The 26,077-nt window shown below is 38.0% G+C and overlaps 1 protein-coding gene across 6 annotated transcripts in view; it reads right to left on the reverse strand.

The window, feature by feature from the left end:
* RAB27B (RAB27B, member RAS oncogene family) overlaps positions 1-26,077 on the reverse strand; it is a 206,502-nt gene that overhangs the window by 112,630 nt on the left and 67,795 nt on the right. For 3 of the 6 annotated variants that reach the window (XM_082699654.1, XM_082699653.1, XM_082699655.1), the window contains one exon: positions 6,359-6,436. The exons of the other annotated variants lie outside the window; for them this stretch is intronic. In XM_082699654.1, the coding sequence (XP_082555780.1) occupies positions 6,359-6,393 (35 nt within the window). In that variant the 5' untranslated portion in view covers positions 6,394-6,436. The remainder of the gene's footprint in view (positions 1-6,358; positions 6,437-26,077) is intronic. 6 annotated transcript variants of the gene reach the window in all.

Below are 26,077 nucleotides of genomic sequence, written 5' to 3' on the forward strand. Positions count from 1 at the left end.
CTTTAATCCATTTTTAGTTTATTTTTGTATATGGTGTAAGAAAGTGGTCCAGTTTCATTCTTTTGCATGTGACTGTCCCATTTTCCCAAAACCATTTTTCAAGAGACTGTCTTTCCCCACTGCACATTCTTGCCTCCTCTGTCTTAAACTAATTGGCCATATATGCATGGCTTTATTTGAGAGCTCTCCATTCTGTTCTATTAATCTATATGTCTGTTTTATGACAATTCAATATTGTTTTGATTACTTAGCTTTGCAGCCTACTTTGAAATCAGGGAGAATGATCCCTTTAGATTTGTTCTTTCTCTAGGTTACTTTGGCTATTTGGGGTCTTCTGTGACTTTACACAAATTTTAAGATTGTTTGTTCTGTTCCTGGGGAAAAATGCCACTGGAATTTTAATTGGGATTGCATTGACTCTGTAAATTGCTTTGAGTAATATGGACATTTTCACAATATGAATTCTTCCAGTCCATGAACATTACATATCTTTCCATTTGTGTGTGTGTGTCTTCAATTTTTTTTTTTATCAATGTCTTATAGTTTCCAGAATACAAGTTTTTCACCTCTTTAGTTAACTTTATTCCTAGGTATTATTTTATGCAACTATAAATGGGATAATTTTCTTAATTTCTTTTTCTGATAGTTTAATTGTTAGTATATAGAAGCACAACAGATTTTTGTATATTGATTTTTATACCCTACAGTTTAGTAAATTTATTAGTTTTAACAGTTTTTTGGTAGTGAATTTAGAGTTTCCTATATATAAAATCATGTCTGCAAATAGTGACAGTTTTACTTCTTTTCCAATTTGGATATCTTTTATTTCATTTGCTTGCCTAATTCCTCTGGCCAGGACTTTTAATACTATGTTGAATAAAAGTGACAAGAGTGGGCATCCTTGTCTTGTTCATGATCTTAAAGGAAACTCAGCTTTTCACTTTTGAGTATGATGTTGCTGTGGACCAGTCATATCTGGCTTTTATTTTGTTGAGTTACATTCCCTCTATACCCAACTTTGTTGGGTTTTTGTCATGAATGGATGTTGAATTTTGTCAAATCCTTTTTCTACATCTATGGAGATGATCACATGAAATCCATTTGTTTTGTTAATGTACTGTATCATGATGATGAATTTGCAAAATGTTGAACCATCCATTTAACCCTAAAATAAATCCCAGTTGATCATGGTGTATGATCCCTTTAATGCATTGTTGAATTCAGTTAGCTAAAATTTTGTTGAGGATTTTGACTATCTATCTTCATCAGGGATATTGGCCTACAATTTTCTTTTGTGGTGTTCTTGTCTGGTTTGGTATCAGTGTATGCTGACTTTGTGAAATTACTTTAAGAAGTGTAATCTTCGAATGTTTGGCAAAATTGATCAGTAAAGCCATCTTGCCCTAGACTTCTGTTTTGTTGGTAGGTTTCAGATTGTGACTTAATTACCTACTAGTCATCAGTCTTTTTATTTTTATAACAAATGTTTTTTTTTAAGACTTTATTTCTTTATTTGAGAGAGAGCACACGAGCAGGGGCAGAGGGAGAAAGAGAAGCAGACTCCTCTGCTGAGCAGGGAGCCTGACATGGAGCTTGATTCCAGGAACCTGGGGTCATGACCTGAGCTGAAGGCAGATGTTTAACCAACTGAGCTACCCAGGCATCCCTAGTAATCAGTCTAATAGGATTTTCTTTCTTTCTTTCTTTCTTTAAGATTTATTTATTTATTTATTTATTGACAGACAGAGATCACAAGTAGGCAGAGAGGCAGGCAGGGTGTGGGGGAAGGAGGCTCCCCCCTGAGCAGAGAGCCCAATGCAGGGCTCAATCCCAGGACCCTGAGATCATGACACGAGCTGAAGACAGAAGCTTAACCCACTGAGCCACCCAGATGCCCCAGGATTTTCCTACTTGTTTATAATTCAGTCTTTCTAGATTATCCAATTTATTGGTGTATAATTATTTATAGTAGTTTCTTAGGAACCTTTCTATTTCTGTGATATTAGTTGTAACTTCTCTTTTAACTACTTTTAAGTTCTAAGTTAAAGTAGTAAATAAGTTAAGTAGTTAAAAGAGAAGTTCATTCATTGTTTTTTTTCATTGTCTGTTAGTCTCTACTTCATTTATGCCCACTCTGATCTTGTAATTTCCTTTCTTCTACTAACTATATACTTCATTTGTTATTCTTTTTCTAGTTCCTTTAGGTTAAAATTAGATTGTTTACTTGAGATTTTTCTTATTTCTTGGTGTAGGGCTATATCTTCCCTATTAGAAGTGCTTTTGCTGCATCCTACAGATTTAGATATGTTATATTTACATTTGTCTCAAGGGGTTTTTATTTCTTCTTTGATTTTTTGTTATTGTGGACCCATGGGTTGTTCAGTAGCATGTTGTCTAATCTCCACATATTTGTTCCTAGGGGGTATCTCCAGACCAGGTGGTTTACAGTTCAGTGGGATCAGCAGGGTTTACAAGTATAATCCCACATGATTATACATATTTGCACACTTTAAAAGCTGATCTCTGAGGATCTGGCTTCCAATCAGCATAAAACTGGTGTTAGTTGAGATGCCCCCTTTTAGAACACTGACAAGTCTTGGTACACCCTCAACAACCGTGATCTATCAAGAACAAATCAGGCCACTTCAATAATCACAAAGGTTTGAGAGACAACCAAGAACTAGGGCAAGGTTGAACTATAAGTTTCATCTCCTACACAAGGCCACTCCTTCAAGACTGAGAGAGGTAGCTATTTTGCCTAACACAGACCAAAAAAAAAAAAAAAAAAACACAAAGAGACAAACAAAATGAGGAAACAGAGGAATATGTTTCAAATGAAAGCCAAAGATACAAACCTTAATAATAAGTAATTTACCTGATAAAGAGTTTATTGCCCAACTACTGTGTGCAAAGGTCAGTGCTGCTCATTGATAGAATACACAATTTTTTTTAAAAAATGATGCAACATGGGGGCTTAAGTGGGTAGGAGAAGAATCAATGAAACAAGATGGGATTGGGAGGGAGACAAACCATAAGTGACTCTTAATCTCACAAAACAAACTGAGGGTTGCTGGGGGGAGGGGGTTTGGTAGAAGGGGGTGGGATTATGGACATTGGGGAGGGTATGTGCTTTGGTGAGTGCTGTGAAGTGTGTAAACCTGGTGATTCACAGACCTGTACCCCTGGGGATAAAAATAAATGTTTATAAAAAATTTTTAAAAATAAAAATAAATAAAAAATAAATGTTTGCTTGCCTCTGGTCAGAATATGATAATAGAACCTGGTGCTAGGTTTGTACTTAATTATACAATTCCAAAGTTCCAGAGAGAACTTTGAAGTCTTCTGGCCCCCTTTCCCCCACAAATTTATTTCACTAACTCATATCACTAACTCCTGTTTATTGTCCCTACTTCACATACTATAGACCACATTATAATCAACAGCCCAATATCTTCATTTTAGGGACAAGATAAATGAGAATAATTTGTCCAGAGTGACATAAAATGAACTTAGGGAAAAAATTAATATTAGAAAGCAACACGGTCCCTTGGCTATATTTCTTTCTCTGTTTTTTATTTGGTTTTGGTCATTTGCAAGCTCAAGAGAGGTTCCTTGGTCTACAAATCTCTCAACCTTTGAGGCCCATCTCAGATGACCCTGTATTCAGGAGGCTTTCCTGATTCTTCCCAAACTTGATATATATTTTCCCTATTATTTGTTTATAACATATTTCAGTTATTTCTCTTACTGAATTTTACACTATATTTATTTGGATGATTATTTAATTTCCTTTACTGAGTTGTCAGTTCCTCAAAGGTAAAACCTTTATCTGTTTTATTTTCAGATTGTCCACAGTTATTAACATAATACCAAAACATAATGGTTTTCATAAGTATTTGGTAAATTGAATGAAATTCTTTAGAAATTATCCACATATGTAGCCGTTCTGTAGATTACAGTAAAGACATTTTCTGAATCAAATGACCAGGAAATTGACAACAATTTTAACTGTCATGCCTTCAACTAGAAACTGGATTTAAGGGGCACCTGGGTGGCTCAGTTGATTAAGCATCTGGGATCAAGCCCCTTGTCAGGTTCCCTGCTCAGTGGGAAGTCTGCTTCTCCCTCTACCTTTCCCCCTGTTTGTGCTCCTTCTCAAATGAATAAATAAATTATCTTTAAAAGAAAGGAAAGAAAGAAAAGAAACTGGATTTAAGAATACTTGGTTATTATCTAATAGAGGGCAAAGCACTGCCTGGAAAACACAAGAAAAACTTAGGTTTTACAAGACATCCATTAATCTTACACCTAACATTCCCCAGATTCTTCAAAAAGTAGTTCTTTGTTCTAAAAATCCTTCCTCCTTCCACAGAGAAAAGGAAGACCCTACATTCACTGAGTCACAACTGGTTTCACAAAAGGATTTCTCCCTGTTTCAAAGGAATAACAAGATTAGTGACAGAAAAGTGCAATTCTTGATTTATGCTGGGTTTCCTACAGCATGACATCCTTTCCAAAAAAGATGGCATTGCTATTTCTTTGTAGGGGGTAGAGGAGGGCAGAGAAAAATTTGATAAATAATCAAATGAACACTCTGAGGAGAGCATTCAAGAAAGCCAATTTGATGAGTTAGGGAAAGACATAAATCAAAACTATAAAGGAAATTTTGAAAGGATCATCTATGTTTAACTAAAATGCCAGAGGTTTTAGGCACTAAATTTTATTTTGGATCAAATCATTCAAACAGGTGAGCTACATGTAGAAGTTCAGAGCCTTTGCACTAACTGGTGGAACAATTTGAGTTAACACAAAGTTTAAATGGATTTTTGGCAGGTAATAACTCATGAAATAATAATTTCATTTAAATGTCCAACAGCTTTTAATCTACCGAACATTATGAAAAAAAATTATTTCTTGGTTCAGATGAGCTTTATGTTTTATTCTTGGCTCAGTTGTACAGTGTAAATGATATTAATAACCACCTTTATAGATTTTACATGACTTAAAGCAACACTGTTCCATTGGAAATATGGAAAAAGAGCAATGCCAGAACTTGAGAGCTTAGTGATAAGAGTCAAGTTTATGTACATAAGCTTTGGGAAAATTGAGATATGAAGAATAAGATTACTAAATAATGACACACTTGTTGTACTTAAAAATAGATAATAGTACCTGGAAAAAAGTATCAATTCAATAAAAATAAGTCACTGTTTATTGAGATTCTGCTCCATTTAAGGTATAATCTAGATAGCTATTTAGCAGGGATAGAGCCCAAGGAAGAATCATACATTCTTTCTGATTCATAGTCCAAATTAGAGTGGACCTTCCTAGGTATAATATGGTGAGTATGCATGGCAAGGTTTAGAAAAATGCCAAATCTGGGGTGAGGAACCATCAAGTTATGGTTGGCTAGTGTTTCTTCATCATATCTCAAAACAGGACACATTACTGGTAGTTTAAACCAGTTCTGTGTCACTCTGAGTATATGTGTGTGAGATAGATAAAAAGCTATAGCTTTTATTTCCTTGTTCTCCCAAGTATCTGTTTTTCTTCCCTACTTTTTGTATCAGTGTATTTACAAACACTAATGCAGATGTGATTGCTTGCCAAAAAAAAACCAAACAAACAAACAAAAAACCTTTACAGTATCACCTCTTTCTCATTTGGAAATGATGATTTGTGTGTGTGTGTCTGTGTTGTGTGTGCATTACCTAGTGCCATCCAGATTCTTAAATAATTGGGTCATATCTCATACTTTCATATGCAAATCGCATATGTGTTATGTTAAGAGTCATCCATAAGAAGATTTGCCACAAATGCAATGAAGCATAAATTTCAGGCCCCCTTACTTGCCTAGGATAATCAAAGCATCATGGATTTTGCTAAAAGTACAAAACTACAGTCTTTGCTGCCACTGGTGAAGAACCCTGTCAATTTCCATTACGATTTTTCCTCTGTCATGTTTCCTCTCCTATCAGACATATATAAGTGGCCATGAGTATTGGGGGCACATCACAAGGGAATGTGGAGTTGAAAATTGGCTATTTTAACCACAATTTACAGTCTGGGTATTTACAATATCCTGACTTCATATACATGAAAAGCACTTTCTTTAATCTCCTTAACAGCATTTATTAAAGATCTGATAGAATACTCACATAAAAAACTAACTGAAGATTAAACAAAAGTAATAATGAGCGTGATGAAATCAATCAAGTATCAAGAAGAGGACTGTAACTAAAAAATAAATAAAATAAAATAAATTATCACACATTTATAAAAAAAGAATAGGACGGTAACAAAACATTAGATTAAAAAAAATTTCTGCCAAAAGCAATAATTTATTGAGAAGAAATACCTTTTAGAGAGATGTAATGAATCAATGCTCTTCATAGTGGGATAATTTAATTAATGAAGAGGTACAAATCCATCAACCCTGGAAAAAGATTTAAATTTCTTTTTCAGATTTCACACAAAATATGGATGGCAACAAGTATAATACAAAACTCAGAACTCACAAAACTAATTAAAACAAGGACATCAATGACAAACTGGTAAATGAATTTCACCAATTTTTTTTTTTTTTTTTACGATTTACTTATTTGACAGAGAGAGAGAGAGCACAAGCAGGGGAAGCAGCAGGCAGAGGGAGAAGCAGGCTCCCCTCTGAGCAGAGAGCCCCAGGCACTTGCTCTTAGGAACCCAGGATTATGACCTGAGCAGAAGGCAGATACTTAACCAGCTGAGCCACCCAAGTGCCCCCAAAATCAATTTAAACAGCATTTAAGATTTGATACTGCACAAGAAAACCTAAAATACCTTAAAAAGTATAGATGAGGAAACCTAGGAGAGGTTTACCAAATTTGTTTACAATTCTATAAATTTGTATCATGCTACCAAAAAAAAGGTATGAAGCTAAAAAAATTCTTTTTGACATAAGCAGTTATATACATGTGTGTATATATGCCAGCCTGTGCACACATGCAGATTCTGATCAATTATGCTAATAGAGACCAAATTATCTATTCTTTCCATAAAAAATAATCTTATAAATTTTTATCATATAAAGAACATAAAGCCAAAAATAACCTCATAGGAAAACAAGGTATTATAGAAGTGTCAATTTATTAATAAAAATATTTCTAGATATTCTGTTTGCTTCTTGTATTTTTCAGATTTTAGAAGACAACATTTCTTGTGTTTTTTTTGTCATTTCAGATAATTATTTGCTTCCATATCTAATTTTGTGTTCATAATTAATTAATTTATAATCAAATGAAAGAGGCTTCCTCCAGAATTGTAAGTTTCAGGACACATAAAACCTATTATTTTCCTTTATTACAAGGGTGATTTCAACTACCACTATCTTGTTCTTAAATATTTACAAAGAAAAATAAATATGTAACCCTTTTCCATCTCTATGCCATCAAAACACTCTACCTTAGAAACAGATTACATTTTCCTGCTACCTTTATACAATAGGTTCATATTCAGTTTTTAGTGGGCATACACACAAAAAGATATAGAAATTGATAAAAGTATAAAATTCACAGCTTTCTCGGGAAAGGGTGGATTGAATTTCATACTATCTTTTTTTATTATTATACTATCCATTACTTCCTTTCAAATTAAGATGAAAAAGCTTATGGCCAAAAGGTATGACTAACTGCAAATATTACATAAGGAAATAGTCCTTTAATTAATAACCAAGAGACAAGTTGCAGTGGTTAGAACCCACTCAGATGTTGCACAGAAACACCTCCTCTGCTGTCTCCAGGAAGTTCTGATTTTATCTGCTGATTTTGCTTCCAACTTACCCTGATACTAGCTCGGGTTTCCATGGGATCCCAGGATCTCTGTTTTGTTCTGACTCTGGTGTCCTTTGAAAATCTGTGATAGGCCTGCTTTCTTAACTCTGTTCATGCTTCACGTGTTCATTTTTGTGTATAGCTCTTAACTGAGTTCCTGCTCTGAGACCAGGACTGCTGGGTATGGGTTCCTCTTAAGCTAACCCAGGAGCTTAATGGCCCTATGCCCATCGGATTCCTGGCTCTATCCTGACCCCTAGCGCCCACTTCAGAAACCACCCTACTGGAAGCCCCTACCGATGGTGGGCCTTATCCCGTGGACCTGGTTGAAAGATCTCAACAAAGATGACCCCAGGAATTTTTTCCTGGTACAAAGTATGAAACAGAAATAAAGAAATTTCTGAAAATTAAGGTGATGGAACAGGAAATTCATCCTCTTTTGAGTAAAAGGAAGTTTCTCAACTGACCTTGGTAATTCATTCACGTATCTTCACCTTCCTTCATCCGTTCATTTAAAATGAGTATCTGGCAAACAGCTAAGGTAAACTGGACACATTTCCATCACAGGGTGGCCTAGAGCTCGCCCTTGTCTGGACTCATAAATACACTCAGCCTGGAAGGCAGCAGAGGAGGTGTCTGTCCAGCAACACAGTTCTGGAGTGAAAAGCCAAAGCATTCTCTTATCACATTGAACATGTAGTTCCAAATAAGAAAGTGGTTGGTTCCCATGCTTAAACAACAACAACAACAACAACAACAACAACAACCTAACATTTTAGGGTCTGGGAAAACTGAACAAGCATTTGGTGTTCTGAATGACTGTATGATGTAGAGTCACTGAAATAGCTTTGAGACCTGATCAGTTAGGAGCACTGTGGAATGGAAAGAAAAAATTTCCAGCTGAAAGAGGACCAGACAGTAGACATAAAGAAAAGGAAGAAACCATGCCAATGATTGCAAGGAAAAATAAAATGGTACTTTCATGTTGTACTTCTGTTACTTAAAAAAAAATATGTCACTGGAGGTTGGTAACTTCTTGATCGTTCTTGTTGAATTTTGTATGGTAGAGTTCATGTTAATTACTTAGTCAACAGACCAATTACCATCTCACACTTTTTTCAATAGATTGATAACACTACTCAGTTATCATTCTTACTCCTCAGTGGGAGATGTTTTCACTTTCATAAGAAACAAATGAACTGCAGATAGGCAATACTACTAAATCTGTCTTGAAATGGCCAAGGAAATAAAGTAGCTATTAATGGATTGAGGTCTCCGTGAATTCATTGTTTTTGATTTCATGCAGAGCTCTGGACAAAGAACAGATTGTAGTGACACTGTTATTTGTTTTCCCTGTAATATTCAGTGTCCCCTTGTATAATATCTTTCTATGACCATTACCCATTGACATCTAGATTACTTGTTTACAGATTCATTTGGCTTAAGGAACTCTGATGGCTCTGCTGGAATAGGGGCATTTGCTATTATTGGCTTTTCCTACCAGGAACTCACACGGAATGTTCATAAAGATGGCGGATATGGGGTCAGACCAGGCATCTGCACAATAACACCACTGCTGAGTGGTGATCCCATGCAGTCCATACTGTTGGCCTGATTTCTTGGATTCTACTTAGCTCCAAAGAAAGTAAATGCCAACACACTTAGAAGGATGAAGACACCTGTGAAAGCCTACAGAAATGTTTGTTTTAGAGAAAAATCTAGGGGAGGATATGATAAATAAATCAACAATAAAAATATTTAACAAATAATGTACAGAACTGCTGTGTGGCTTTACCCGTTTTCTTCTGGAGCTGACAATCTGTCTAGTACTGTGCTAAGCATTTCAGAAGTATTACCTCCTTCAACGTTCACAACCAACTTGGGTACAGAGGATGAAACAGTTGCCAGAGGAATTAAAATGCCCGAAGCCAAAGGACATCAAGTAACCAAGCCTACAGATCAGAGTAAGAGTCTTGGAATGTGTTGCCTGTATGGAGATACACAGATACACAGAGAAAGTAGAGAGGCAAGTGGATAGTTTCGAAAACAGGAGAAGAGCACAAAAATTGCAAGATAAGTAATTATAACTATACATCTGTCATAGCTGTTCCATTCTTGTGGGTGGGGTGAGTAAAATGTCTGTCACAGCAGGCCTCTCTCTCCTGCTCTGACAGGAAGGCTTTCAGAGACATCTGGCTGCTTGAAGGAACATAGATGTCCCGATTTCTATGCCTGAGTCAGTTCCCCACCCTAAAATAGGTACTTTTTAACATTTAAGACAAAAAACAAAACCAAACCTATTCCATGATCCTTTTTTTTTTTTAAAGATTTTATTTATTTATTTGACAGAGAGAGATCACAAGTAGGCAGAGAGGCAGGCAGAGAGAGAGGGGGAAGCAGGCTCTCCGAGGAGCAGAGAGCCCGATGCAGGGCTCAATCCCAGGACCCTGGGATCACGACCTGAGCTGAAGGCAGAGGCTTTAACCCACTGAGCCACCCAGGCACCCTCCATGATCCTTTTTAGGACTTTTTGCTAGTTCATTCCTCAACAGCCACTTAAACAATGTGATTATAGATTCATATACATGATTTATTTGTACATAGGCAATGGGTTTCTTCCCCCATGACTGATTCAGCAAAGCAGGTTGCCAGAGGGGATTCCCGATGTTGCCTGCACATTAGAGGCACCACATGAATGCCGGGGCGCTAGCCCACCACAAGTGAATCACCATCTCTGAGAGAGTGGGTCAGCGCGTCTTGCTTCATGAAAGCTCCCCAGATGATTCCAGTGGGCAGCTAGTGCTGAGAGTTCCCATGAAACCTGAATGAAGACAGGTTCATGGCTTAAGTTTACAGAATTATTCAGAAGTGGGCCAACCACATGCTATGCTCCCCAGCCTCGATTTACACGTGAATTGAAGACAGAAAAATTTATAATGGTGTGTTATGAAATGCTAAGTGAATGCTTGCAAGCAACAGGAACTTCTCTGACTAGAAGAACCATGTCCTCATCCTCACCGCACAATTTAGGTCCTAGAATGTGAGCCAGATGGGGCCACTGAGGACGACTAAAAACCCCTGACTAGTAGGAACTCTTACTTCGAAGCCCCAGAACTGTTAACTTCAGGAAGGATCTTCCCAGCTCAGCATTTTCTCTAATTGCTATGACTCTTCCCCAGGTGCCTTCTCACAAACCGGATAGATGTGATGCTCGGTTTTGATGGATTTTCTTTATTCCGTGCTTTGTTCATTTCCTTTCATCTTTTCTATCTTCCCTTCTGCATTTGGGTAGACTTAACCATCTTGTTAATCATATTTTATGGGATTAGAGAAAATATAATCCACACATTTGCTGCTGGTTTCAATATCTTCTGAATTTTTGGTTTTGCTTTCCCCATTTCAGTGGATCCCTGAATTCACTATGCTCAAAATCTGAACTTAGATTTTTTTTTTTCAACTGCCCCTGTCGTCTTATAAGTCCCAAACCTGTATCTCTTGCCTAGATTCCTTTCACCTTCGAATATCTCACCACCTGTGGTGCTCCTCCAGAATGATCCGGGCACCTCAAAAACAAGGTGTCCAAAACCAAGTTGATCATCTTCCTCTTCATGCCTTCTTCCCCCAAATTCTGAGTTAGTGTCATAACCACCCATCTAGTTAACTAAAAGCCAGAACTCAGGGCATCATTTTTTATTTTTCCCTTTTCACTGCTTCTCATGTCAATCCATCACTAATACTAATCTCATCTCCTCTGTGTTTCTCCTACCATCCTCTTCAACCCTCCCCTCTTCGCCTTAGCTAAGGCTCTTTTCTCTCCCAAAGAGTATTCCTGCAAAGCGCAAAGCTGCTGGTATTGTCTTTCTCAGATGCATCAGCCTTGAAACAGCCAGAAGATAAAATGTAAATTTTATATTGTTCCACTGCTCCCTTAACTGACAGTGTATCCCCAGGACGAATCAAGTGCTGTGTCTTCAGCTGGCCTTGAATCTTTCTGTGGACGGGCACCTGTCTCCCCAGCTCCTCACAGCTTCCAACAGCCTCCGTCTAGGACTCCGTTCTCCAGAAATAATAAATCATTTGCAGTCCCCTCCAACTTGCTTTGTCACCATTGCCTTTGGCCCTCTACCTTTTGTTTGGCTAACTCCCACCTAACACGGAAGACTCGCACCTATGTTACATCCTCTTCCAAGAAACTGTATCTTGTCCCCATTGGCTCCCAAGCTCGTCTTTTAATAATATTTATTTAATAATGACTAGTTAAATTAATTAATATTTTAATTAATAATTTAATAATATTCTATGCAATTCTCTATCATTAAAGTTAATCCTCCTTCTCCTCTTAGTCTACAACGTAAGCTCCTTGAATTCAGCCACTGTCCTCTGTCAGTAGCTAGACAGAATCTGGCACTCAAACAAACACTGTGAATTATGAGTACCTCTGTGGTACTCGGTATATACTGCTTTCACAGTCCTTGTTGCCTTGTATAGTACTTACTGTGCTCTTTCTCTCCCTTTTCAACCAGACTATGACCTCCAGGAGAGCTGTCAAGGGCAGTTTTGCGTTCATCTTTATTCCTTTGGTCTTAACCATATTGCCTGACCATGAATAGTTGCTCTCTCAATGACAACTGAAAGAAAGGAAGAAACGAGGAAGGGAAAGGAAGGTCCTATCTCCACCTGATGGCTCAGAACCATTTGAAAATGATAAACCTGAAAAATCGAAGTAAAATGTGTGATATTATCCTGCCCTTCTCTACTCAAACAAATGAAACAAACCTTCCTGGAACTTTGAGAGAGAGTTCTGATCTTCTCATATCTGAATGGAAATAGAATGTTTGTCTTCTAATATTTCAGAGTTGAATCATGATTAAGATCCTGAAAGGGGTCATCAATTTCTGGTAGAAAACTGAAAGAAGTAGTTCCCTTGACAGGTATGAACAGTCAGAGACATACTTGAAAGAATGGCTACTAAGGAAAAATGGAACCTCCGTTGTACATGAATGCAGCGTGAGTCGTTTCTCTTTCTAGCTCAAGCACATGTTGTTGAAAACACGACACTAATTAATGTAAAATCTCAAATCAATGATTACAAATTCAGGAACAGTAGGTATTTTTAAGAAGCTTGTCAGTAGGTATTTTAAAACAGTAGATTTTTTTAAAAGCTCAAAGCAAAGGGCATAATTAATAAGTATTAGTCTATTGTAAAAATATAGCCAACATTGTGATAGCTTGCAGGAAAAAAAAAGTATTGTTCGTGGTGTTGTTGGGGAATGCTACGGATACTTAGTAAAATCTTGTTCTTTTCTTCCTTTCCTGTCATCTTTCTGCACGTCCAGAACAGTCACTCATAATTTTAGCTTTTTTGGACTCCCTTATCTCACCTATTTAGTAGCTTTTTAAAAATATTAACATGTTCTTTTTGGAAGTAAAAAAAAATTGTTTTTCAGGGTTTTTTGTGCTATTATTTGTAGGGAGATGTGAACTGTAATTTACAGAAGCCCTTTACAATCTCTGTTAGTGCATTGGAGGAGGAGAGTGACTCCTATCAGGAACTGGCAGCTGTCAGCACCTGTCATAGGAAGTTAGGGTTTGTGAGCCAAAACTAGGGACTGAGAACATACCAGTGAGTGTTAGACTGGGAGCTAGGACAAGGCATTCAAGCTGGAAGGAAGGCACGAGCTCTGTGGGAGACTGGCTGCCGTTGGTGATGTCCAGCCACTGTTTGTGAAAATGTGATCTCTACCCACTGTGTCAGAGTCCCCTGGGTTGCTGGTTAAAGATCCAGATTTGTGCCTCAACCCAGACCTATGACACCACATTCCTTGAAAGTAGGGCCCAGGGATCTGAATTTGACTAGTCTCCCCAGAGGATTCAGAGGCATACTAGAATTTGGGAACATCTCTTTTAAAGCACATACAAAAAGTCTATACCTACAGTCCCTTTCCCTTCCACTCAAAAGAATCACATTATTTTAGGGAGAGCCTTGATTCTGCTTACATAAGGCTATGTGTTTGGGAAATTTTGCATTTTACTAACATGAAATTGTGCCATTCCACATCGTGAATCCCAACGTGTGTCAAGGCACAGATGTGAGAACTGCCACAAAATTCTGGGAGAATCCAGCTCATTGAATTCTCAGAACGGTTATTCTGACTTTTCTACTCAAAAGACTTACCCTTCAGAGCCATCCCCACAGAAAATGTTAATCCTTATGAGAACTGAGATGATTCTGTGGATGTAATATATTGGAACTTTAAAGAGGATAGGGTCAACCACTGAGAAAGTCTTAATAAAGAGAATATAAAATACTCGAGCTGGAAATTCTAATTTCACAATCTAATAACTAGCACTGACTATGAAATCTGTGAATATTTTGGAATGTCATAATTATCTGGTAGGCAGGGTGTGGGAAGCAAAAAGAATTTAAATGAACTCATACGGGTGTATGCAGACACCCACACATACACACACACAAACATACAAAACAGAAACAGCAAGAACTATCATTCACTTTTGTTTTAAAATCCTCCCACATTCTTTAGACTGAATCATCCACTGTGGTTTTCTATAAGACACCATAAGCTATCACTGGCAATTCACAATTCATGTTCATGGCAAAATGGCAGGGATCTAATCCCATTTTGGTAAGGTTTTTATTTTGTTTACTCTACATTTAAAGCTAAAACTCCTAACGATGGATTCAAAGACTTTTGCTGCTTTTAACCACATCACCTGGGAGAAGGCAGCCATGATTATTAACAACCCCTATTATATTAACTTGTATTTGTTTGTAATACAAATTACAAATTTGTAGGTAATACAAAGACTGTGAGATATTGGGCTAGCCAACCTTGGTCATTGGTATTGGAAAGAAAAAATGAATCTACAGGACGCAGTCTGTCTTTTAGAAGTAAAACTAGAAGACAACTCAGAAGTAGCATAAGCCTATAGAGGATTTGAGATTGGGAGAAGGGGGTCTATGAAAGGGAAAGCCAAACCCAAACATGGAAATTTTGTCTTGGCTAGTCTGATGGAATGTTAACAGGGGAATATGAAGCAGATGCACATTTCTCAGCTTCGTGGAGATCTGAGAAGTGGACAGCTCAAGGAGAGACTGATTTTATTTTACTTACAGGGAAACACTAAAATCTCTGTACTGTGTCTCTTTGCTATTAGGAAGCCATCTGCCTCCTGTCCTCCAAGCCAGGATTCTTAGATAAAGGTTGGTTTATGTAATAATACTGAGAATAAGTTACTTGGAGTAAAACCACCATGGAAAGACAGGCATACAAAAAGGGAATTGGGGGCTGAGCTTAACAGTAACTGTTATGCAGTAAGCACTTAGTACACATCACCCATTTTTCTAAATGTTTTACTTGTACTAAGTTCTCCTTCTCTGTAACCACAGGATGAAGGTCCTGCTCTTCTCAGTTGTTCAGATGCCAAAACAAAGGCTAATTCATGTAGCAAGGATAGTAGGTAGGGAATAGAGCAACGGTTTACACTCAGTCTGATTTCTCCAGTCTGTCTCCACTGCGAGCTCGACTGCCTCCCAAAACCGAGTGTTAACCATGTAAAGAGGAGTAAGTGCAAGATTTCTATACCTACAAGCGACTCTGATCTATATTAAATAAGGTCAAGTTTATGTTTAAGACTTGCAAAGTTTCAGGAACATTTTCAAAGATTAAGGTCTGACCCACAAAATACTTCAAAATAGGTCTTTCAAAATTATCAATGTCACTGAGGGCTCAGGCCTTCCACAGAGCTTCCCAATAGCAACAGCTATATCGAATAACATTCCTGCTGTCCAGACACCAACATCAACTTCCTGGTTTTTATCTTATCCAATCCGGCAACTAGGATTCTTACCTAAAAAAAAAAAAAAAAACTCTTACCTCATACTTGGGGCCTCACTAAAGGTTATTTTTGCCATCTAATAACCATGCTGTAATCTTCCTTCAAGTTCTCCCCCAGTTGGGGACTATTTCTTTCTTTAGAAGAACCACTACTAATTTCACTCTTCTCAAAGACCGAAACTACTAATGGACTTCATCATCCGCCAATCTCCTTCTAGCTTCATTTCATATATCAACACCTTCTGAACCTCTCACATCCAGTGAGATACTCCCCTCTCTAGGCTCCCACAGCATTCTGCACATACATGTCCCGTGGCTTGTGCCTCATGCTTCTAGACAGCTGTGGTCCATGTGCCATTGCCCCAAAGAGACTGCACCTCCAATTCTGTATCTGTCCTCACCAGCATGGTGGGCAACCCAGGACCATCTCTCAATAAGTATTTGTCAACTGACTGACTGAATGAACAGCTTCAATGACTCCTTTAGAAGTATTCTTCTTTATCAGATGACATCAGTCCTGACCTTCTATGCAGCCTTCAATAAAAGGAGACAAGTGACAAGTCTAGATTGCGGGTGATGAGATACAGGGTCACCTATGATCTGTACCTCACAATTCCAGCATTATCGGTGAAGTCCAAATGGTAAAGGAAAAAAATGGTTTCTATGTTCTCATAGATTTCTTGATCACATTTTGAAATAAAAATAACTACAAACCTTGTCCTGACATGAAGTAGGAAAAGGAAAAGGAATATTAAAGATCCATATCTGTTGATCTTCCTCTCTGAATCCAATATGAGCTGCCAAAAAGATGTACATTTAGCCGAGGCTCAAAAACCTTCAAATGAACAAAATCAATCTATTGAATTAACATGACACCCGTTCACTGTTTTAGGCGACACAAATGGTCAAGAGCCCAGACACAGGCACATTGCTTGGCACAAATTCCCTCAAGGGATGTTTGCCATATCAATTATGTCAGAATTACTCCCCCACCTCCTGGTTTTAATCACTACTATCTCTCGTCTAAATTACTTAACAGCCTTGGAATTGGTCTTTCTGCTTCTCCTCTTGTTCCCTTGCCCTCAACACCTCCGCTAATGGCTTCCCATCTCCCTGGTCACAGTTCCACAAGATTATGCATGCTCTCCACTCTGGCTGTCTCTTGTGTATCTGATCTCACCTCCTATTATCCCCCTCTCTCTTTTTTCTAGCTATATTTACCTCCTTGCTCTTCTTGAACATGGCAAACACAGTCTTGTGCGAGACCCAGGGCACTTACCATTTACCAGTTACTATTCTTCTGCCTTCTAGACTCTTTGCTGCATTTGTTATCTGTGTGTCCCATTCACCCACTGAACTTGAGTCTCTGCCTGAGGAACACACGCTCAAGGTTTCCTTCCCTCGCCACGCTCAGGGCCCCTGCTCTTCATGAATTATCCCATCTGACATACCTTAGATGCATTTGTGTATTTTTGGTGTTCTACCCAGAACTCCAGGATGGCAAGGATTCTATCACCAGTCCTTAACAGAGGACCTGGTTCATAGTAGGCACTCAACAAATATCTGCTGGATAAATAATAAATAATAAACAATAATAATATATAATGCCTCTGAGTAAAAAGCATATAATTCAGTTTGTTAAGAGGATATAAAGTGTTGAAAACAGATAACAGCTAAGTAGCATGATACTTGAATGATAAGTCACATGGTTGTAGTATAGAATGAAGGGTCAGAGGGGTCATAATTGGCATCAAAAATGAGTTTGGGGTGTCTGCATGCTTAAAACTATGCCATATAGGGCCAGGAGGGAAAACTATTCTGTTTCCGCCTAGAGGCTGAGAATCCCTTCTCATACCGAGGACAGCAGGGTTCTCAGAGGCTTCCAAAAGTAGTACAGGGTTGGAATATCCTATCAAAACTTGTCCCTATGATTTGACATAAATGCAAAATTGTTAGGGTTGTCTTGCACACTTTTGAGAAGATGAGACCTACCATTGACACCTGGGATATGGCCACCAACTGCAGAGGGAACCAGAATGTTATACAATGGGAGCCTTTGGCCTTGAGATTCAAGTTGTCAGTCTCCTCCTCTGGCTTGACTCCAGGGATTAGCTGTGCTCCCTCTCTGACAGTCTAGAAACACGGAAAATGGGGAAGCCAGATTGGCTTCCACCTGCCACTCAGCTGTCTTCAGGGCACCTGTTTTTATAATTACTTGCTTTATACTCAGAAAATGAACATAAACTTGATTATTAACAGATGCAAAACACAGAAACGAAGGCATATCTATTACAGAAATAGCAGATGAATTCTTAGTAAATGAGTTAAGAATGGGTTAAGCGACCTTATCTTTTTTAATATTTGTGTATTCGACCCTAACTTCTTCCTGCCTTCCATCATTATAAATTCAGATAATTCTATACATGTTCTTGCGGGTTTTTAAAACAAGCTAGGATGCTTATAAACTCAGAAAGATAAAACTATCTCCAGAAATTTTAGCTACAAAATAAACTGCATTCATCACAGTGACTCCAACACTGAGCCACCCACCATTCTGACTCAGAGAAGAGCCTCTCCTGTACTTTCCTAGGAGATGTTCCCAGAAGTATATGCTTTCCTCCAGGGTGATAATTAAGTCACCTTTACAAGTAATTGCCTTGGAAAGGTTTCGTCCTGGGTCATTTGCCCTACTCAGAAAAAGAAGACCGCTTCAGATTCCTTTGTCCTTTCAAGATTTCCAGGTGAAAACCTTCACTCTTCGATGAAAAGCTGCATTAACATTTACACTGAAACACCTTTCGCATCACAAGCCTTCAGGCCAAAATCAATCCTGCAAAACTGATTTTGCCGGAAGGAAGGATGTCAAAATTCCCAGAGCTTATTGTCATGGGTAGTTAAACTCTAGAAATGTCTTCAAAATTTGAAGAGGCCTTGAGTTCTTACCAACTGCCACCTTCTGCCTCTAGGCAAGAGGAGAACTAAGTCAGCAAGGCTGAGAGGTAGGTCACTTTCTAATTAGCCAAAGGGCTTGCTTTGGCATATTCAATAAGGCTGGGATGCTGCATGGAAGCTTTGCATGGTCACCCTCCGGAGCGACATACTCATCTATGTGGCTTGCCACACACACACACACACACACACACGCACACACAATAAGCTAGATGTACAACAGTGCATGTAGTATACAAACTTTTGTGTCACCAAAGGGGAGGAAAGAACTGAAGTGCATATGTGTCTGTATTGGCATAGAGCAATACAGAGTGGGTAACAGAACCAGTTCGCTGTAGGGAGCAGAGCTACGGCGAACTTGACCGGTGAGGAGAGCATTGCTGCTCAGTCTTCTTGGTGCAGCCCTATTGTTTGAGTTCTGAACCACAAAAATGTATTCCATATTCAAAATTTCACAAGGTCCTGTCGGGAGATACAGCCTCCCTTAATCATATTTCATTTTATTTTGTCTTTGAAAATAATTGTGACACCGCCTGGCTCTTTGGTTTTGTGTGCCAAGGGTATTATTCGATATTCATCAATTCCAAGGACATGCTTCTTAATGATGAGGGAGCAGGAGGACCGGCTGAAGACAAACACAAGCTGACCCTCCCCAACCTCCCCCCGCAACCCCCCACCCCTGACTCCTGGATGGGATTTGTAGGATATTCTTCCCGGAAGCTCCCAAGTGTCTTCCTGTTAATGCCTTGCTAGAGGGGAAAACATCTGAACTTGACAAAGGAGAGGCCTCCAGTATTTTGCAGGTACTCCTTAAGTTCTTTTGAAAACCTCCCTTTTTCCTTACTTTTTCTTTACATCCCCCCGACCCCGTAGTATATAATCAGGTGCCCCTCACATCCCAGAGCCAGTCTTTCTGTCCCCAGGTCCTGTCCCCAGGCTTTAATAAAACCACCTTTTTGCACCAAAGATTGCCTCAAGAATTCTTTCTTGGCTGTAGGCTCTGACCTCACCCTACCAAACCTCCCCTACATTCAAAAACGATCTTATTAAGAAAGTAGACCACTATTAAATTATTATCTTGACCAAAAACCTACGTAGGATTTATGGAAAATAAAATCCAAGTTTTTAATCTTGTCATTTTTTTTCCCTGCTGAATTTCTCAGCTATCTTCTATTAATAAAAATGTATCAGAAATAGTATTTCTCTCTGTATTTCATCATTTGCATTATTAATTGATTTTTTAAAATTTCCATTTAGTGGGAGGCTACTATGTTCTGGTATATATATCCTAATTTTTACATTTCACAGACAAGGTAAACTGGCCGAGGACATTTAAGTGACTAAGTCAACAGTACTGAGATCTGCCTGATTAGAAAGCTCTCACTCTTGTCCATAGGATCATTTTATGCTTTCCCAAAGCACTGTATCTACTTGAAAGTAAGTGATACGTTGTCTGGAGATGTTTCACTGCTAAGCTGAGGAAATTCAGGCAGGCATCTTATAAATGAAAAATGAGAAGTTCCTTTTTCCTTTCCTGTTCTAACATCCAGATGAGTTATGCTACATTGCAGCCAATAATGAGAATGCGTTCTGGAAATGTGTGTTAAAAAAAAGGATCTGACTGCTGAAATGTTTATCCAATGGCTGGAAAGAATGTCTTATCATTCCTTCCTAACCCTGAGGCTCTATAACTCTATATATACATGCAAGGACTTGAGAGGACAATGTCTCTGAATCATTTCATTATCCAAAGGACTAGTTAATAAAAAGAGTAAGATAAAATCACTCTTACAAAGATCCTCAGTATTACTGCCTTCTGTAGAACCAATCAAGTAATGAAATTTTCATAATATTAGCCATGGGATGAATTCTTCCTCTAGTCATGGATTTGTCACCAGACCATGCACAAACCACAAAAGAACCCCCCCCCCAAAAAAAAAAGTAGAAGAAGAAGGAGGAGGAGGAGGAAGAGGAGGAGTTGGGGAAGGTCATCAAGAGAATGTGACTAGGGAGGCCTAGGTGGCTCAGTGGGTTAAGCCTCTGCCTTCGGCTCAGGTCATGATCCCAGGGTCCTGGAATCGAGCCCCATGTCAGGCTCTCTGCTCAGTGGGGAGCCTGCTTCTCTTCCTCTCCCTGCCTGCCTCTCTGCCTACCTGTGATCTCTGTCAAATAAATAAATAAAATCTTAAAAAAAGAGAGAGAGAGAGAGAGAGAGAATGTGACTACCAGTTGACCCAAGAGCTGAACCCAGGCAACTGGAGGCTTCTCACCCACTCCCCTGTCCTGGGAATATAGGTTCTGCCCACCATCCCCCACTTCGAAGCCAGTTTCAAGGATTCAGCCTAGAGAGAGCAATGTGCTGTTGAGACCATCTGGGCAGTGACTGAACACAACTAAGCCTTTAATATTCTGGAAGGCAGGTGAAGAGGTCTTGCAGCCACAAAACGAGTCTGGTGTGAAAATTCCCTCGCTTGCCACCTACCTTATGGAGTGGTCTGCCTATGGTCTCACCTTCTCGCCCTCTGTGTATAGGAGCCCATTTCAGATTTCACCTGGGGACCTCTCAAGGTAAGAAATAACAAAAGGTACTGTGAAGTGTGTAAACCTGGCGATTCATAGACCTGTACCCCTGGGGCTAATAACACATTATATGTTTATAAAATTTTTTTGAATTATTAAAAAATAATAATAATCAATAACAAAAGGTAAATGACAATATAATTTTGACTATATCAAAATTAAAACTGCTCTCAGTAACTTATAAAAAAGTGAAAAAGAAAAAAAGAAAAAGAAACTAAACATACTCTCTCCATACAATTCAGCAATCATATTCCTTGGAATTTACACATGTGAACTGAAATTTTATGTTCACACAGAAACCTGCTCATGGATGTTTATAGACACTTTATTCATAACTGCTAAAACTTGGAAGCAACCAAGATGTCCTTCAAATAGATGAATGAATAAATAAAGTGTGCTACATACAGGAAATGGAATATTATTCAGCACTTAAAAAAAAAAAGCTATCAAGCCATGAAAAGACATGGAGTAACCTTAAATGCATATTACCAAGTGAAAGAAGCCAATCTGAAAAGTCTACAGACTATCGGATTCCACCTATATGGCATTCTGGAAAAGACAAAACTAGGTAGAAAGTAAAAAGATCAGTGGTTGCCAGGGGTTGAAGTGAGGAAGGAGGGATAAAGAGGTAAATAAAGCACAGGGAATTTTAGAGCCTTGAAAATACTCTGTATGATACCCTAATGGTGGATATGTATCATTGTATGTTTGTCCAAAGCCAAAGAATGTATACACCAACAGAGAAACCTAAGGCAAACTATGGACTTTGGGTGATTATGATGTGTCAATGTAGGTTCATCAACTGTAACAAATGTACTACTTTGTAGGGGGATGATAGTAATGGGGAAGTTGGGGGCACCTAGGTGACTTGGTTAGTTGAGTGTTCAACTCATGGTTTGGGCCCAGGTCATTATCATTGGATTGAGCCCTGGATTGGGCTCTGTGCTCAAAGTCTTCTTGTGGATTCTCTCCCTCTGCCACTTTCCCCATTCTTTTTCTCTCTCTCAAATAAATAAATCTTTATTATTTGTAAATAATAATAATGGATTGTGCATAAAGATGGCGCATGTGTCAGGGCACGGGCTATCTGGGAAATCTCTGTATCTTCCTCTCCATTTTAAACTACTCTACAAAATAAAGTCTTAAAAAAAAAAAAAAAAGACAAGTCAACAAATGAGAGAACATATTTGCAATACAAATATCTTACAAGGATTTGTATCCAGAATGCTTACAGAACTCTTACAACTCTATGAAAAGTAACTTAACACAAAAGTGGGCAAAAGATTTGAACAGATAACCTCCCAGAAGATAAGCAAATGTGTAATAAGCCCATGTAAAGATGGTCAATACCATTAGTTTACTGGAGAAATGAACTTTAAAATTATAATGAGATCCCACTACCCACTTGCAGGAAGGACTAAACTTAGAAACATTAATAATTCCAGGAGTACCTGAGAATTTGGAGAAATTAGAACTTGCATACATTTCTTCTGGACAAGTATAATATAGCAAATACTTTGGAAAACCATTCACCAGCTTCTTACAACATGAAATGCACACTTACAAAGCTTAGCAATTCCACTCTGAGGTACTCACCAAGAGAAGTAAAAACCTACTTCTACACAAAGACTTGAAATCAAGGTTTATAGCGGGGCACCTGGGTGGCTCAGTCAGTTAAGCTGCTGCCTTTGGCTCAGGTCAGAAATCCCAGAGTCCCAGGATCTAGCCCCTCATCAAACTCCCTATTCTGTGGGGAGTGTGATTCTCCCTCTGACCCCAACCCACTTGTACTGTCTGCCTCAAATAAATAAATAAAATCTTTAAAAGAAAACAAAGGTTCAGAGCAATTTTATTCCTAGTAGCCAAAAAAATGGAAAACCACCTTAAATGTCCTTCAAAAGGAGAATGAGTAAATAAACTATACATGAGATATAATAGTCAATAAACATGAGATATAATATTCAATAAACTATACATGAGATAGAATATTACTCAGAAATTTAAAAAAAAATCTGGAACTGCTGATATATGCAAGGACAGAAACCTTGTACTGAGTGAAAGGAGTCAGACACAAAATGAACATACTATATGGTTTCATTTCCATGTCATGCCAGATAAGGCAACGGAATTTATGGTGACAAATGGTACACTACTGGCAGCCGAAGGCCAGGGTTCACTGCGAAAGGACAACAGGAGTCTTTTGGGGGTGATAATATTCTCCAACTTGATTGTGCCCATGTTTCGAGAAGAAATATACAGCTTGTCATGTGCAGAATATAGCACAGCAAAGTTGTTTTATGAAAAAGTATCTGTTCCACAAATAGTAAAAGATGCAGATTAAATTTTTAAAAACCTTTTGAACATGTTTATGTTCTATAAAAGCATTTAAGGTACAAATACATTATGTAAAATCTGTCCTCAGTGTCTGGGATATGGTAGGTGATCAACAAATATTAATTTCATTCTTTTCTTTCCAGCTGTTCTTATATAGAAAATAGAAGTAATGACCTCAAAGGCAGCCAGCTATAAAATGATAGAAATATACGCAAAAGGACAAAATTATAAGTCAATGTTTGGTCATCTAAGAACAATTAAAGGGGTCTGGTATTACATGGAAATCTTCCCTCATTTGTGGCCTATGGTATGACCAGGATTTTGGAATACCCTTATGGTTTGTTTTTCCAACTCTAGTATTTGCCACTTTTTATTGTATTCCTTTGGTGTTTAGTACATATTTTCTATACTAGTCATTGCATTTTTAAGCACACATTCTTGTTTTTCAACTTTATTTCAAATTCCTAGAAGGCGAAAACTGTATCATCTCTCTTTTTAAATGGCTGATTTGTATAGAGGAGGCATTCAATAAAAGTTGAACATCTCCTTGATAATATGGATGTTCTTACCTTTGAAAATTTCTTGACTTATCGATATTATTTAGTCAAATAACTTAGATAATATCAAGTTACTTCCATATAAAATGAAAAAAGAATCATTTAAGAGATTCAGTCAGGTAATTTAAGGTCTTTTTTTTTCTCTTGGTACATTCCTAATTCTAGGACCATTCATTTATCCATTTGCTTAGTTTCTCAATGAACATTTATGGAACAGCTCTTCTTGCAAGTTTATGTTAAGTGCAAGAAACACAGAGGTTATTATGGGCTCACATTCTAGAAAAGATGTCAAATATAGCACAACAAATGTATGTATGACAGGACAGATATATCATGAGAGGTATGTGGAAAGGAAGAAAGATGATGCCAAGATGATATACCATACAACATTCGAACATAAGATTTGAGGGCACCTGGGTAGCTGTTGGTTGAGTGATCATCTCTTGATTTTGGCTCAGGTCATGAGCTCAGAGTTATGAGATCGAGTCCTACATAGAGCTCCATGTTGAGTGGGGAGTCTGCTTGAGAGTCTCTCTCCCTCTCCCTCTGCCCCTCCCCGCCGCAGCTCTCAGCACACATACTTTCTAAATAAGAAAATAAATCGTTAAAAAAAAGAAGCTTAACTCATCCATTTCAGATCTTAGTGGAAATCAAGGTAACTATATGAGACTTTCTCCCACAGAGGGAGATACGTTTGGTAATTTTAAATGAGGAGTAGGGCCCTAGGCTTATGTCTACTTACATAATTCCTTGATTGCGGTTCGATATATGAAAGTAATCTGTGCCCTCTTTCTTTGTTGCCACAAAAAGAAATAATAGCAGTAAAACACAATTCTTTTAAGTCTAAGCTTCATGCGTCAACATTCATGCTGCCTCCTTTGTCAAGACCTCCTACATGCCCTTTCCTTTCTGAAGCTTTCCACCCCACTCCCTTGACAAACCTCCCTTATCTAGAAAATCTCTACTTATCTTCTAGATCCTTGTTTAAATGCTGATTTCTTGGACATGACTCTCCTGACTCTATCCCACCCCAAATACAGTCAGCCCACATCCCAACAGACTAGTAAAGGACTCCCAACATACGTACTTTTTCACAAAACTTATAACAGGTGTAATTAATTAGTTATGTTTATTTTCTGTCTTCCTTATCAGTCTGCCCGGTCCATATGGGTGGACACTGTTTCTATCCTGTTTGCATAACAGGCACCTCATACATATTTGTTTAATAAATGATGAAATTCACAAACTCATAAAATCCAGGGAATAAAATCCCTTCATTGTGTTAATGAGAAATCCAAGGTAAAATAGTTCTCTATTAAAAAATTAATTTTCCAATTTTAAATAGCATCCTATTTCATACATGTTCTATTTTCTTACTGCACTGTTGAGTGTTATTGTAAAACATAGATTCTGTTTAATGTGGAAGTTACTTTAACAGCAATATGTGCAATTCTGCTTTACCATAATTGAGCATGAAAAAATGAAATTCTGTGTGAAGCAAAAGATCTCCTCAGATACCATGGTTGCCATGACTCACATCTTTTCTTTTTTGACCCTGCTCTGTTTCACCAGAACCATTCACATATCCCAACTTCGATGGTTTTTTAGAGAGTTGCTTGAATTGCCTCGGGTAAACTAAATGATGCATGATGTATTTTGGTAGTATTAAACTTTTTAAAAAAACTATTTGCTCTAAAGCCTTTTTAAAAATCGTAATACCAAAATAGATCATGCATCATTTGGTTTACTTGTATAACTTTCCATTCAGGCATGATCATGATACACGTAAAGTTTACTCAAATTGTAGGCATTTACTATCAAATTTTAACTTTTAGATGGTTTTAAATTCTATCACCATTAAAAAAAATTCTCCAACCCTTGGACATAAGGCAAAAATGTGGGCAACACACCTTTAATATTCTCCAGGATCAATGCCCACCTGAGGATTCTGTAGGTAGGATGTCTAGAACTTTTTGTAAAAATGGCAGTGTTG

Source organism: Mustela nivalis (assembly GCF_964662115.1).
Source record: "Mustela nivalis genome assembly, chromosome: 14".
Classification (NCBI taxonomy): domain Eukaryota; kingdom Metazoa; phylum Chordata; class Mammalia; order Carnivora; family Mustelidae; genus Mustela; species Mustela nivalis.